The sequence below is a fragment of the Gallus gallus genome, chromosome 1, assembly GCF_016699485.2.
Source record: "Gallus gallus isolate bGalGal1 chromosome 1, bGalGal1.mat.broiler.GRCg7b, whole genome shotgun sequence".
Lineage (NCBI taxonomy): Eukaryota > Metazoa > Chordata > Aves > Galliformes > Phasianidae > Gallus > Gallus gallus.
In genome coordinates, this window is record NC_052532.1 from 7,929,580 (window position 1) to 7,945,721 (window position 16,142).

At 44.8% G+C, this 16,142-nt stretch overlaps 1 protein-coding gene and 1 long non-coding RNA gene across 10 annotated transcripts in view; one reads left to right on the plus strand and one right to left on the minus strand.

Annotated features, from left to right (window-relative positions):
- Nucleotides 1-14,339, minus strand: part of FAM107B (family with sequence similarity 107 member B) — a 63,166-nt gene extending 48,827 nt beyond the window's left edge. For 2 of the 9 annotated variants that reach the window (XM_015299288.4, XM_046903405.1), the window contains exons 1-2: nucleotides 11,876-12,020; nucleotides 9,626-9,739 (exon numbers count right to left, since the gene is read on the minus strand). Coding sequence is in view for 3 of the 9 variants with exons in the window: in XM_046903399.1 (XP_046759355.1) it covers nucleotides 9,687-9,739; nucleotides 11,876-12,431 (609 nt within the window). In the remaining 6 variants the exon portion in view is untranslated. Of the gene's footprint in view, nucleotides 1-3,034; nucleotides 3,118-9,617; nucleotides 9,740-11,875; nucleotides 12,670-14,243 lie in introns of those variants that run through there. The other 7 variants (XM_424029.8, XM_046903411.1, XR_006931997.1 and 4 more) reach the window with 6 other exon arrangements.
- Nucleotides 12,258-13,239, plus strand: LOC121108070. The gene is made up of 2 exons (XR_005842363.2): nucleotides 12,258-12,297; nucleotides 12,809-13,239. It is a non-coding gene; the product is annotated as an uncharacterized LOC121108070 (long non-coding RNA).
- Nucleotides 14,340-16,142: the final 1,803 nt, after the last annotated feature.

Sequence of the window (16,142 nt, forward strand, 5' to 3'; positions counted from 1 at the left end):
CTGGCTATTTCACATTCAAATGAACCACGAGCAACAGAGCCAACACGAGATTGGTAAAGCAAAGGAATCCGATTCAAACAAAATCCAGGAGAGAAAACCCATCATAGTAGGAAAAACTAATAAAAGTTTGGTTTGCCTTTTTAATTAACTACGTTTAGAAACAAGAAATAATCATTAAGTAAGTCCGAACTGCTTAAATGCATATAGGAACAACAAAAAAATGTCATCTCTTCATTTTCACCATGGATGCAAATGCTTTGACCAAAACACGTGGTGCAATGAATCAAAGTGTTTTCCAAATGCTTCAGAAAAGGTGAAAATTCCCAACGCTGCTAAAGGAGCACACGGCTGTCACTCAGCAGCACACAGACACTGATGCAGTGCAACAAGAAATGCTTAGCCTTTGCCTCAGCCCAAATTCATGTGAAATTTCACATTTGGCCAAGATAGGGGGAAAATTGCAATGTAGCTCAACTGTAGCTGATGACATCCCACCAAAGAATGGCAACCACTTGTCCCTGAGTCAGCTGCATTTCCACCTTTAGTGCAGTCGCTTCAGGTGACTCACACACCCAGCTTCTGTTGCAGCTTTTCAAGACGAAGCCCGATTTGCCTGGTGCTCCTTATTTGAACTTCAATTATTTGGAAATGTAATTTAAACTTCAATTTGTCTTAAGGAATTTCCTGAGAAGCATCAAACTTAATAAAGGTAACATCAGAGGCACAGAACTGTCATGTAAGGAAATGACCATGGTCTAACCAGATCCTCTTTTCACCACACAGCAGCTTCTTAAGCTGCCTACTTGCCTAAAGGCCTTCATGGGAAGATGGTTTCTACACCGGTGCAGTAAGCTCATGTTTGAAATACAAAGTTTAACATGTTTATGTTATCTTTTTATTAGCTCTGTTTGCAGTATTTCATCCTGTTTATTTTTTCCTCTCGGTTCAAAGCCCCGAGTTAAAATTCTATCCTTTGCTAATTAGTTATAGCTGTAGTCAAATCGTTTCAGCCTTTGTTTCCCAATTAGTAAAAAAGTACAACAATAAATATTTATCTATTCAAATATATATTTGTTTGCCCCGACAGTTTGATTTTCCAATAGACAGTGACTCTGCAGAATTCTAAGCAGAAGTTACCTAGTTTCATCTCCTTCTATGACAGGGTTACAAGCCTGGTGAATGAGGGAAAGGCTGTCAACATCATCTACCTAGACTAAAGCAAAGCCTTTGACACTGTCTCCCACAGTATTCTGGAGAAGCTGGCAGCCCATGGCTGGACAGGTACACTCTTTGCTGGGTGAAGAACTGGCTGGAGGGCCGGGCCAAGAAAGTGGTGGTGAATGGAGTTTAATCCAGATGGCAACCGATCATGAGTGGTGTTCCCCAGGGATCATACTGGAGCCTGTTCTCTTCAGCGTCTTCATTGATGAAGGGAATGAGTGCACCCTCAGTAAGTTTGCAGATGACACCAAATTGGAAGGAAGTATCGATCTGCCTGGAGGTAGGAAGGCCCTACAGAGGGATTTGGACAGATGGCATTGCTGGGCTGAGGCCAATGGGATGAAATTCAAGAAGAACAAGTGCCGGGTCCTGCACTTTGGCCACAGCAACCCTATGCAATGCTACAGGTTTGGGGCAGAATTGCTGGAAGACTGCAAAGGAAAAGGACCTGGGGCTGTTAGCTGACAGTCACCTAAACGTGAGCCAGCAGTGTGTCTAGGTGGCCTGCAATGGTATCCTGGCTTGTATCAAAAAATCACATAGCCAACAGGAGCAGAGAAGCAATCATCCCTCCATATTCAGGCCTGGCGAGGCTGCACCTCGAGTACTGTGTTCAGTTTTGGGTCCTTCACTGCAAGAAAGACATCAAGGCCCTGGAGCATGTCCAGGGAAGGGTATTGGAGCACAAGTCTTATGAGGAGCAGCTGAGGGAACTAAGATTATTTAGTCCGGAGAAGAAGAGGCTGAAGGAAAAACCTTATTGCTCTTTACTACTGCCTCAAGAGAGGTTGTGGTGAGGTGGGGGTTGGCCTCTGCTCACAGGTAACAGCCAGAGGATGAGAGGGAATGGCCTCAAGTTGTGCCAGGGGAGGTTCAGGTTGGATATTTGGAAAAACTTCTCTGAAAGAGTGGTCAGGCACTGGAACGGGCTGCCCAGGGAGGTGGTGGCATCACTGACCCTGGAGGCACTCAAGAAATATGTAGATGTGGTACTAAGGAACATGGTTCAGTGGCAACAGTGGTGGTAGGTAGATGGTTGGACTGGATGATCTTAGAGGTCTTTTCCAACCTTTATGATTCCATGCTTCTAGTTTAACTACACTAAATAATGATCATAATTTTTTGTACATGCCTCGTTGAACTTTCACATCGTCCCCTTTCTGGGGGATATCATTTCTTACAACACACTTCTAACAGCTAGCAACAGCTTGCCATTTTGCAAAACATGATGCTCCAAGAAGAGTTTGTAGCATCTTGCCTCTGTCATATTTTTAAAAGAGGACTGATACATTGACTATAGAGACTTAAGAATCTGAATGGTTGTATTTTGAAGTACAGCAATTTTTCCAGCCCCTTTCCTGGAGGAAAATATCCAACAGGAAGGAGAGTAGAGCTCTTTATTTCACTGCTTTTAGAATAATGAGTTAACTTTCTTATTCAACATTTTGTTGACTAAATACGTATAACCTTTGAAAGCACATACCCCTTCACCTTAAAGTTCATTACCAAACCCTCGCTTTCCAGTGCACAGAACAGTTCATTACAAATGCAGCCCTCTGCCTGTATGCTACCAGATACGGCAGTCAAAGGAATTAAGCATTAAAACAAAGCCGTCCAAAGATACAGTGAAACACAGACAAGTAAAACAAGTGACAGCATTGTGCTTCGGCAGCTAGAATTCCTTTTCTTGCATAATTCTGAAGGAGGAAAAAGTTCTACTAAAAGCTGATATTGGGACAATTAAGAATTTTACCTGGCAGACACTAAGAGACTAATGGCATAGCATTATAGTATCTGGTGGAAAGCTACATACCCCACAGAGCTGACCACAGCCTCGATGTCATAGAAACAGGAACCCTCCTGCTGCCATCTGTAGTCACGCTATGCCAGCAACACCTTGGCAGTTTTGAAGAAAGGAAATAAAATGAATTAGCTGCAGGATACCACGGCAGTGGATTAGGAAGAGATCAGATATACCTGAATTGTAATTCAGGCAGAAAATTTAGCTACCTACGTGGACCACTGCTACAGCATCCAAGAGGCCTCCCAAGACTTAAATACTTCCCTTTCTTTTAAAGTTCTTTTCCTTTAAAAAGTTATCCCAGCCATCACTAGCCAGACCAGTCTTTGACAGCACCAACAACTGACCTCCATTATTTGAGGAATCAACTATAACATTTCACAATAAAAGTGACATCTGTTGCAGAGATTTTCAAGAGAGAAGTTTTGCTTTACGTTTCCTTCAGTCCTATTTTCCTAGACAGTGAGACCTGCTGTACCTACCAGTATTTCTCCTCCTTGCTATTACTTTCAGCAGACACTGGGAAATGGATTACATTTAACTCAAGAAACATGTTTTCTTCTATTGGCCAATCCTGTTAGTTCCCTGGAAGCAGATAATAGGTTAAGGAGATGACTTTTTAATACTTCTACAGAAAAGAGTGGACCTTAACTAGCTAGAAAGTATACAGATTCCTGTGAGGCAGCTTGCAGAGTAAAAAATTATTCCTGTAATGCAATAAGCATGAGCAATAAAGCAGTTTATACAGATACACAGTCTGTAAAAACACTGAACTAGTGACACAAGAAAGTAACATGCTTCAACTTTTTGCATTTCTAATCACTATTTCCTCACTCTCTTCCCTATTTGAACTGTACATTCCTCAGGGCTGAGACTGTCTCTTTAGATGTGACTGGATAGTGCTGAGCTGACACAGCCCTTGTGTGACTGGGGAACAAAACAAGAGCTGACACACTTATCTTCTAACTTGAGGTAGTAATCTGCCCTCATGCTCAAGGAAGATTTCTTTTATTCTTCTTATTACATTGAAATAAAGTTATTGAATATTCAATAAATTCTTGGACTTATAAAGGAAAATTTGAAGGTATGACACTTTGACATTTTTGCTCAATTAGGAAAAAGATGGATGTAGCTCATAAAACAGCCAGCTGATGTCCAACCTCTCCCTCTTTTCATTCCATTTCATCAGTCACTAGCTAAAGAGAAAGCATGGTAAATAAAGAAAACAATGGACATGCTTAGGCTGTCTGTGTAGAGTTAGCTACAGTAACAGAAACATACCGCCAGGGTTTCCCTCCAGAACACACACAACTCCCTGTGCCTGAGTGTTTAAGGTCAGCGTGTCCTTGTGCAGCTGTGTGTGACAAAAAGTACCTGGAAAGGGTGCTCACAGGAGAGTCACAGGGCAAGCAAGCCAGGCTGCCTACCAGTCACTTACAGAAAGTCATCACTTTGGCTTGCAAAGCCTACTGCCAGCACAACCAGGAAGTCAGTTACAATGCACAGTGCTCTGATTTGCTTCTTTGTATTACATAGAAGTATTTCTGAGGCTTGGAAAGAAGGAAGAAAAATGGATTACTTTTAGAAATAGTCTCCAAATCCCTCCTTCTCCCCCCCCCCTCAAACAAACAAACAATCAAACAAAAAAACACGCCACTACTCCTTCCCTGCCCTTTTCTCCATTATTTAAGGAATAAAAATAATAAACTTAGCTGTGAATTTTTGCCAGGCTACTTTCAGGGAACAGTGGTGATGTGCCATACATTATGCAAGTTGAACATATATATGACAGCTTGCATTATGTGGCATAGCTAAGCTTCAAGAACAAATAGCCTAGGAGAGTTGGATGAAAAATAAATCACAACACAAAGACTATCACAACCCAATCAAACTCCTTCATATGCTCTCCAGAAATAACCCCCCAACATCCTAGTGGATTCAGATGAAAATTGGCTTTCTTTCTCTACCAAGAGGCAAGCACCAAGCTGCTTCTCAGTAAGAGCCCAGGAAGAGGCAGCCTGGTTCATTCTTCCATGAAAGGCAGCAAGGAGCTCAGCTACTGCAGCAAGCCTGAAGGACACAACAGCAACACAGCATGACAGTCAGCACATCATCTTTTTCCCTGTTGATACCTGTAAGGAAACTGATGTAGCAGGAATGTCCTTCATATGAAACAACGAAGCAGAGAACATGTTTAAAGCGGTGCTCAGCAACTCATCCTGCCAGTAAGAAGGAAATTTCCTTTGGCTCAAACTAAATTCCTTGCTCTCCAGGAGCACCAAACAGCAAAGCTTCTCATTTATTCGCATTAACATGCAAAGTGACTGAAGACCATGCATTTGGATGCTGATCTTTAAGTGCTCTGCTCAGCAAGAGGTGCACTTCATGCATCTGACAGCTAAACTCCAGCCCCTCTGAAATCTTTTTAGCTTGTTTAAAAGCACCCAGCACAGCCATTGGCCTAGATTAGGAGCACATTTATACACACATGAACAATCTTGACCCAGTTCTTGTCACATCATCTCCAACACTCAGAGCTGTGAACTCCATTTTATTATTAGCACAAGAACAAAGGCCTGTGTATATACATGAAGTGTCATGAATGCCCATTCACTGTACATACGAGGAATGAAATGGAAAGAATCATTCCATTATTTGCCATCATCATCCTCCTCTAACCAGCCCACTAGAAGACCCACAGAAGGCCATCGCAATAGAAAACATCTGACTGGCAGTGTTTGGTTCTGATTCAGAGCAGATGCCACTGGACCCTGTGATTTAGCTAGCACCAGCTGGCACAGGCACGGTGAACAGAATGTCTTTCTAACACAGGCGGGAGAACTCTCAATATTCAAGTACACAAAAGCAGCTTAATGTGGGTTTTGCTTTACGGTTTCAAGACTCAGTTTCCCTCCCTAAAATACACTATGCTGCAAAGCAGAGGGACCACTTCAACCAATGCCAAACACGAGGGCATTTTCTCCTCCACAAGCCTTTATGGGTTGTAGCTTTCTTGCTTACAGGATAGATGACTAATTCCTGGCTGAAGGATAAAACTAAGATCCACCCCACCACAACAAACAGCAAGGCTGTTGTCCAGGTCATTAAAGCACTCTGCATAGCAGAAGCACATTTCGTGCTTGATCATCCTAAAGGTAGTTCCCCACAGGATTCTTAATGAAGTTCTAAATGTCATGGGCTGAGACTTGCTAGAGGACACAACACAGGTTTTACATTTTATCCTGCAAGCATGTACACTGCCCGAAGTTTCAGTGTAAGTGTAAAAAAGAAGGAAACAGATCTCATCTGAAAGAAAGGAATTCGTTCTTCTGTTCCTAGCAGACTGAGCTATTCCTCTCTTTGAGGAGCCCTAAAGGCAAACTTCTAGCTTTGTGTTGCCAGAGACATTTTTAAAATGTAAGCAAATCCAGAAGTTTTGTCACAGAATAAATAAAAGTGCCTTATTTAGTCTGACTGCATTTGTGCTCCTTGCTCTCATCATGAAACTCGCATCCTCGTCCCATCAAAGTAAGCTGATGACTTGCTAAAGACTCAGTTAATTCCAAGCTAAGCTATATCTATACCGGAATTCAAACTGCACCAAGCCACAACAAAGCCTGCCCTGTTAGCTTTAGATCCAGGACAAAAGAATAGGAGTAAATACTAAGCTGAAGTGTGTCCACTGGACTGCATCATATTTTTAAATCACAAGCATCCCAAAATCTCTGTGGCTTGTTCTTTGATAGTCATAACTTGGAAACACTGATTTCTCACCTGTGATTTTCCTGCCCCTCACCACACAAAACATTATAAACTAAACACAGAGTAGACTGCAAGCGCAAAATGTTCTGAAACTAAACTTAAGACCATAAGAAGTTGCAATTCTAACAGCCAACAAAGCCTTGGTTCAAACTTCTGTATTCCCAGTGCCATGAAACACAAGCACAGTACGTACCCTGTAATGTTTTCGGGTTCTGTGGAAAGAAGGAAATTAGACCACATCCCTTCCTCACAGATGTTAACGCTCCTTGCTCAAAGAATCCCCATGACAACTCTGCCACAAGAGAATCACCCCAACTGCCCCCTGCTGCCATGTGCTGCACACAATCCTTGGCACTCAGACCAGCAAAGTGTGTGACTGCATATAGCAGAGAAGCAGCAGGACCTACAGAAAGTACCTTTAGGTAGGGTCAGGAGCCTGGTCTCTCATGGTAAGGATCTGTGCTCACATCATCTAACTGAGCCAAAGGGGCCAAAAAGAGGCAGCCATGGTCTCACCAGCACCTTCCTGGCTCTGCAGAGCGTCCACTTCTCTTCTGTTGGCTCTTGCTCAGCCGCAATGGGCTGAAGGAGCACCCCAGAAATCCAGCCAGAGATGTGTCTGTGAAAACCACACCCACCATTCTTCCACACCCACCCATCTTCCTTTAAAGATGTAGAAAGGAGAAGAAAAATGTTTTTGTTTTCTCTCTCCTGTATGTGCTGGATGTCCTTGTTTAAAGACTCATCAGTACAAAAAACTCCTGTTTGCCACGATCTAACAACAACCAATATGCATGCTGGTAGTGGTCAACTGCTTCTTCAACCAGTTACATCACAGACACAAAACCAAAGTGATTTTCACACCTCTACGTTCAGACAGTTTGTACTGCACGTCTCCACACTCCACTCGCTTTGTGCAATGGGAGGAAGCTCTTGCATTTCAGCACCAGACGGATGTTCAAGACACAAGTTTGAGTTATTACACCACTGCACGTTTCCTGTGCAATCACAGGAAAGCCATTTACTTCTTTTGTGCTTTTATTCCCCATCTGCAAAGGGAAGGTGTCTTCCTCACAGCAGAAGGAGGCAGCACCTTTCTGCTTCAGCATGGTTATAGAAGGGTTAATATATGGATGATATACGAATGTTAATATATTAATAGTCAGTGAACTGGGGAAGTATTAAGCACTTTTTTTTTTTTTTCATAGAATCATGGAATCACCAAGGTTGGAAAAGACCTCCAAGATCATCCAATACAACCGTCCACCTATCACCGATATTGCCCACTAAACCATGTCCCTCAGTAGAACATCTAAACATTTATTGAACACCTCCAGGGATGGTGACTCCATCACCTCCCTGTGGAAGAGGGATGATCACTCTTTTGGAGAAGTTTTTCCTAACATCCAAGCTGAACCTCCCCTGGCACAACTTGAGGCCATTCCCCCTCGTCCTATAGCTAGTTACTCAGGAACAGAGGCTGATCCCCACCTCACCACAATAGAATCACAGAATGGCCTGGGTTGGAAGGGACTTCAAGGATCATGAATCTCCAACCCCCCTGCTAGGCAGGGCCACCAACCTCCCCATTTACTAGACCAGGCTGCCCAGGGCCCCATCCAACCTGGCCCTGAACACCTCCAGGGACGGGGCATCCACAACCTCTCTGGACAGCCTGTTCCAGCACCAACAACCTCCAGGTCTTTTTCCTTTGCAATCTTTCAGTCACTCTGCCCCAAGCCTGTAGCATTACCTAGGGTTGTTGTAGCCAAAGTGCAGGACCCAGCACTTGGTCTTGTTGAGCCCATTGGCCTCAGCCCAGTGATCCAGCCCGTCCAAATCTCTCTGTAGGGCCTTCCTCCCAACTTGGTGTCATCTGCAAACTTACTGAGAGTGCACTCAATCCCTTAATCCATGTCATCAATAAAGATACCGAACAGGACAGGCCCCAGTACTGACCCCTGGAAAACACCACTCACGATCGGTTGCCAGCTGGATTTTACTCCATTCACTATCATTCTCTGGACCCAGCCCTTCAGTCAGTTCCTTACCCAGTATAGAGTGTACCTGTCCAAACCACGGGCTTCCCTCTGAAGTTAGGCAGTATGTGGAACTTGCTCTTTAATGCTTGTTTTTTCCAAAAATGTCAGAATAGTATCAGCTGGAAACTGTGTCTGACATGCTCTTTTTTTGTACTTATGATGTGGAAACAGACAGATCCAAAGTTGTACTGTACAAAACTGTCAGATATAAAAATGAATCAAAGATTTTGTAAAACTGAGCACTGAAGCTTGCTGTCTTTAAAACTACCACAGTGCCAGACAACTTAGAGTCAGACAAATGTATTTAGTATGATTACATGCATACAAAGATAACATAATTCTATTCAATTAAGTCATGTTTTGAAGCTTTGTTGGATCCAAACATCTATCAAGGCCAATTACATTCACTTCCATTCTTCTCCCCACAACTATTAAGCAAGAATCCTTGCTTCTCTCTGTACTAGCTTTCTTTTGCTCCAATTTTTAGATGATTTTTCTTTCCTTACTAACATTATGTTACTGATGTTTAGATGTGGTGCTGAGAAACAGAACTGTTTTTGATTAACACACATAGCACTGTGTAAAAATTCAGTGAATTTCCCCCCACACACCCTGATCCGCTCACTCAGTCTATCTCAAGCCTGGCTGTTACACTATGTGACTCTATCAAACAATCTGCCACTTCAGCAAATGCACTGACCGTAACTACCACACAAATCAGCTTGTAAAGAAGAGGCATGTGCATGTGTGAATAATGAAAGATGTCCAAACTGCAGCTGCCATGCAGTTTGTCACTTACCTAGTAGTGCAGCGTTACTGTAGGACAGCTCAATACAGCTACTCTCAAAACCCTTCTGTGCTCACAGCTCAGAGAAACTTCTTAACTTTGAAGAGAGAAAAAAAGGTGCCAAGACTGAAAAAGAAGGAAGATTGTAAACCAAGGGATATAAGATCTGCAGCAGAAAGGGGAAAGCAAATGGGAGAGTCTTTAGCTATGATTATAAGTGGGTCCCCACCTTCACCCCTAACTTTCAGGGAGAACCAGCCTAACACTGTAACTACTGATGCTTAATGACACTTAAATGCTGGAGATAAAATAGCAACATTACTCACAGGCATTTTGGACCCTGGAAAATACAAGTGACACTTCACCTGCCAAAATCATCCCTGGCAAAACTCCACTGACATCAGCGGAGCTTCACTAACCATGAAATTGGCTCATAGTTGCTTTAAGACAATGAAAGCTTTGTTTTAGGAGATATAGGGTATTCGTGTTGTTCTTAATAAAGCCCAGCAAACAATCGCTTATTGTGAGTGAGCAAACATCACTGACAATAAGCAAGCAGCTACCACATTCGTTGTATACACTGCCTGTCCATACATTGCTGGGAAAACAGCCATCAGTAAAGGAAGAGATTCTCAATTCATATCAGGAGGAGATTGAAGACTATCTGCTTCTCTGGTTGCCCACAAGATCCACAAGTTAGTTCCATTTTAACAATGTTCTTCCATGCTCCTACCTCACTGCCAAGCCAAAGAAAGTTAAATATCCTGATCAGTGCTGCAGGATTTACTACACACATATCTGTCCCACAGTGCAGAACAGACTGCTGCCAGAGTTATTCAGTAACACACCCGCTACAAACTATACACAACAACCACACTGTGCTCGTTCAAAAGACTTCCTCATTTTGATGCACTTTTGTTGGACTCTGCAAGTTCTTAATGAAAAACAAAAGTTCACACGTTCCTATGACCTAACAGAATCACAGAATAGAATCACTGAACTGTTTGAGTTGGAAGAGCCCTTAGAGGTCATCTAGTCCAACTACTCTGCAATGAACAGGGACACCCACAGCTACATCAGGTGCTCAGACCCCGAATGTCTCCAGGGACAGAACATCCACCACCTCTCTGGACAATCTGTGCCAGGGCCTCACTGTCCATACTGTAAAAAACTTTTTCCCTGTATCCAATCTAAACCTCCCCTCTTCTAGCATGAAACCATTTCCCCTTGTCCTACCACAACAGACCCTGTCCCCTTTGCTCTTGTAGCCACCCAGGTGCCCTACGAGCGTGCCCTGAACTTGCAGAACCAGCTCTAACCAAGACAGTACGCAGCATTGACATACAGCTTAATGAGTTCCGGCATTAAAAAAATTAAACAGAAGAAGGAAACAAATAATTAAGTCCCAGAGACCTATGTGCCACCCCTTACTCACGTCAACACACAAGTTCAGAGAATCACAGAAAGGCTGAAAGGGACCTGAGGAGATGGGAGTCCAACCTCCCTGCTAAAGCAGGCTCCCTACAGCAGGTCACACGAGAAGGCGTCCAGATGGCTCTCGAGTATCTCCATAGGAGACTCCACAACCTCTCTGAGCAGCCTGTTCTCCTCAACCCACCCCTGCAGCCACACTGGCCAGTTGCACCATCCTTCAACCCAACGTGTAGGGAGATCTGGATCGCAACACGCAGGATTGAGACACTCAGACTCTGAGGGCCATTCGGGGAAACCCTGACTGAACCACAGCATAGCACAGCCTACTCTCGCTCCGAAGTAAAGATCGGTGAGGATGCGGCCACTCTGCACACTTCGTACGTGAGAAGTTCAGCTGCAGCCGCTGCCCTCAGGCTCTGCAGGAGGTGCGGGAGGCACCGTGCCACCACTGCGCCGTGCTGCCCCTCGGCCATCCCTCCCCTCCTCCCCCACCGCCCCACACAGCCCCGGACGCTCGGGCGGCCGCCCCCAGCCCACGGGCTCCTCCTGGAGAGGATAAAAGTTGTTTCACGGAGGTAACCCATCCACTAAACCAAAACCAGGAGGAAATTTCCCGTTATGGGCAAAAACCACCATCCAGGCTCCAGCGTCTGCTCGAGCAGGAGCTCTCCCAGCCCTCTGCCTGCCCCAAAGACCTACGGGCATCTTCTATTCCCGCTCAGCTCCGCGTTCCCGATCGCACCTACGGGCGGGCAGACGGGGCTCCGCGGGAGCGCCTCCCCCAGCTCAGCCAGCCCGCCTTTGTGTGCCGACAGACGCTGCACCTACCTCGCCGGGGCGGCTCTCCGCGGGGAACGAGGGGAGAGAGACCCCGGGACGGGAGGAGAGAACGGAGGAGGCTGCGCGGTACCCGCCCGCTCGCTGAGTGCCGGCACGGCCCCGCCACACGCGCGGCTCTGTCCCGGCCTCGCCTGAGGGAGCGACGGGGCGGGGCGGGCCGGGGGCGGGTCTGCCGCTGAGTCACCGCCGGGGCGGCCCCGGGCCCGAGCCCCGCGTTGTCTTTGTTGTCAGGAGCGGGGGGAAGAAGAGCGAGGGGGAAAGAAAGGGAAAAAAGGGCTGAGAGAGACAGAGGGGAGGGGGACGGGCTGCCCGCCGGGCCGGAGTCTGCCCTGAGGTGGGCGCGGAGCGCGCGGCTGTCTCCATCCGCCGTGAGGGCAACGGGACGGGCTCCGGGAGCGGGACGGGCTCCGGTACGCGCAGTGCTCGTGGTGTCATCGCGGGTGGTTTCCAAACGCGTGCCGAGGGCGTTAGGTCGCCGAGTGAGCTCGTTCACCTGCGAGTGACTCCTCTTTCTCTTCCTGTTGGAAGAGGAGCTTCCAAGCATGTTTTCGGCTCCCTCGTCTGTATTTCTGCTCCCTTTTGTCCAAATCCGCTGAAGCTCCACTTTGTCCCCTGTGGATGTTCCCACTAGAGAGGAATGGGGATCCCCACTGTGTGAGCAGACACGTCCATGCACTACCCAGGTGCAGAAGACAGGCTCAGATTGCTCTGCAGTTCATCCTTATGGCGCTTTGTGCCCCAAAGTCTGTTTCATAGCAAGTAGTAAGTGACAGAGACAGGACAGAGTCTGGAATATAGCACAGTGTGTGGATGTTTACAGACATATAAACCAAAATAGTGACCTTTGGGGATGAAACGTATGTTTATATATTGCTGTACGTACTTGGATTAAATCAGCTGCTTTTGTATATTTATCACCAGGATTATTTTGAGTTTCTTCAGAGCAGATGACCTGCGTCATGGCGCAGTGACAGAAGCATCTTGAATCACCCCAGGGATGGAAAACTGCTGGGCCCGTCAGACTGCAGCTTGAGGAGCTGAGTAATGCTGGGCATCCAATGTCATGGGCCCTCCAAAAACTCCAGCCCCAAGAAGTCTCTGTCAGAAGGACATTGGGCACTCAGCAGGTGGTGCTGTTTCCACTGAGTCTATCCTAAATAATCCACTGCCCCTGCACATCCAAGGGAAATCAGTGGGTAGGGAGAAGTGTTTTCTGTGGGGAAAGGCTGAAATCCCAAGTGCTGGCACGTATTAAAAGACTACTCAGGTCTTTGTGTGCAGCTTCTCTATCGCTAGGAAAAAAAGGCAACCACAAAGTACCTGTGTGAAACATGGCAAATGGATGAAAACCAGAATGTGTGTGTTGCCGCTCTCAGTTCTGGTGCCATTTAAGTCTGTTGTCAAGTGCCAACCTAGGCAATCAGAGCTATGCTGAGGAAATGTTATAAGGTGCAGCATGATCCCCAGGAAGTCAATATCAGCACTGCAAGCTGGGCACCCTTTTGTCTTGTCCGTGTTCATAGTTTTGAGCCCTGACTTTGACCTGACTCATACCCCAGGTATGTATTTCATCACAGGAGTGAAGATATGTGTGAGGTACATTTCTTCCTGTATGTAGAGCCCGTGGTTGCTATAGAGAGAAGAACCTCATAAAAATTGATTATTTTTAATTAAATGCAGTAAAGTGATGTGCCTAGACAGATGAGAGAGTATCAGCATTGAATATTGAGTTCCCTGTTCTGTGAACTACCTTCTCTTTGAAACGTGCAAGGAAGGCATATTACCAGAGACATGCAAACAGTGAAGAAAGAAAATGAACAGCAAAGGCAGCTGGAATGCTGGATTTCCCTATCTTTTGCATTCTTGACCTTACTGACCTCCCCATATCATTTTTGTACTTAAGCATTAACCATTCGTATTCTAAGGACACTTTGTAGTCCTCATCGAGTTTTATCTCCATTGCTTTAGACACTGCACAGGCAGTTGTCTCTGCTCTGAAATCAACGTTTCCCAGCCCTTTCTGAGCTCAGACAGCTATTCTGCTGCAATATATACAATTTCACCAACATATACTGCATATCCACGCATTTGAACAGAATATAACACTTTGCTGAAGCTACCAACAATTTCTGGGTACCTTGCCACAGGCATTTTTGCATAGTGATAGCTAGCTTGTTCCAGTGATACATCCAGTTGGAAGAGTGTGGTGATGTTACATACACTATCAGCTTGTGCTCCTTTAAATGACTGTAACGTCACACAGCTACCATGGTTATATCCAGACTGAAAAACATTGCTGTACACACACAAGAAAGGAAAAATTGGGGGAGAGAGGCAGAAAATTGAAAGTACTCACCAAGAACACATATGAGGACCAGTGAGGGCAGAGATCAACAGGTATCTAAGTTTCTTAGTCAGTGCCTTATACAAGACAGTGTCAGATGATAACCCTTGAGTCAGACATCTCGCAAGTAATTTAAAGGGCAGGTCTGTGTCATGTGGTTGTCTGGTTTTGGTGGAAAAGCTGCTTGGTATGCCTGGGTCTGGAGAAGGTGAGTCACTTTAGCTCAGCTGCAGCCCATAACTGAGGAAGGACTCATGAGGAGTTAGTATTGTCTCCCAGCCACAAGCCACTCAGGATCCTAGAGTTCGCCCTTCATTCTTTAAGGCACACAGCATGTGCCTCATGGCCCTTGACCACAAGAAAATCACAGTGCATGGTCCATGTGATGAGGAAATTTAACCACAAATGCATTTTACTCATGATAAGCCTTCTTCCACCAGCACTGGTTGTACTAAAACTCCAGAAAGAGGTTGAGAAAGCCTCAGGGGTCTTTCTAGATGAAAAGCACTATATAAATGTATGGCATTACTATTATATTTTAAATGAAAAGCACTATACTGGAATCCAAACCATGAATAAACTTGCTGCACTTCAGAACAACTCTCAGACAGGACGAGGCTCTGGAAACACTCAACAAGATAAATTCCCTTTTTATTAATATCATAGCAAAAATATATATAGTCATTCTATTACATAAGTTTCAAAGAATGTAACTAGTTTGGCATTTTGGTATCTTATGAATTAAATCTTTCTATTTTGTATTTTAATTGCCTGTTGCTGTTTATATTTCTTTTCAGCCAAACTTCAGAATTAAAAGCAAAATCACCCTTTTACTACTAGAGTTCTCCTCTTTGTAGGGCAGGGATTGCATCTTCCTCCATGCTTGCACCATACCTGGCCTCTGAGTGTTACCATAATGTAATCTGAAATAATAATAGCAGCTTTTTTGTGTATGCAGAAGCAAAGTGGATTAGAGCCATCTGCTGTGGGATTCCCCTTGCTTAATTTTAGCTGTCTGAAAGCAGACATCTGGTCTAAGCAGGTCATGTAGGGTAGGTGAGAGATGGGACAGAGAGATTTGTGCCTCCTACCTTAGGTGCCTATTCTAGAACTGGATCAATTCCTCCTGGAAGTGCCTCTGCTGCTTACAAAAGGCAGCAGCCTGGCAAGCTTCAGCTAGTTGCCTTCCTCATAAATTCTTTAGTTGTGTGTAATTCCTTTCCCCAAAGTGGCAAAACGCTTCCCCATTACCTACTTTCATTTATAAATATGAGATGAGCACTGCTCGTATAGCAGATAACATGGAGAAGCACTGACTGTACGAGAAAGTGATTTTCTTTGTTGAAAAATACTCACTTACAGTGTTGTTTTATTTTCTTCCTAGAATTTTTCCTTTAATTTAATCAAAGTAAATCGACTGGAATGCAAGTTGCTATAAAGACTTTTCTACGCCATAATTTGGGGAATATCTGAAGAAACATCTGCTGTGCACAGAGATGTAGAAATACATATGGGAGCCAAACAATACGATTGTCAGTTTGCAGTTCTCTTTACACAAAACCATGGGCATAAAAGGGATTTCCTCCAGGTTTTCCTGTGTATTAATAATGACGATCAGGATGCCACCTTTGTTTCCTCCCTTCTGAATACACGGTGAAAGGAAATGATTCTGGATCGAATCACAAGGAGCGGTGGAAAAAAAACAGTACTCTCCACACTGTCACTCAGGAGTTTAATCATCCAGCATGCTGCATCTTTGTGGAAGGAGGAGACAGATAAATCCCATATGTTAATAGCTGCCCTCCTGTGGCTGACCCCTGGCTCAAATATTCCAGATTGTGATTAATGTGGCACAGTTGGATCCAAAATATGCTCATTCCCCAGGCTGTAGGGGGGTGGGGGGGGAGAAAA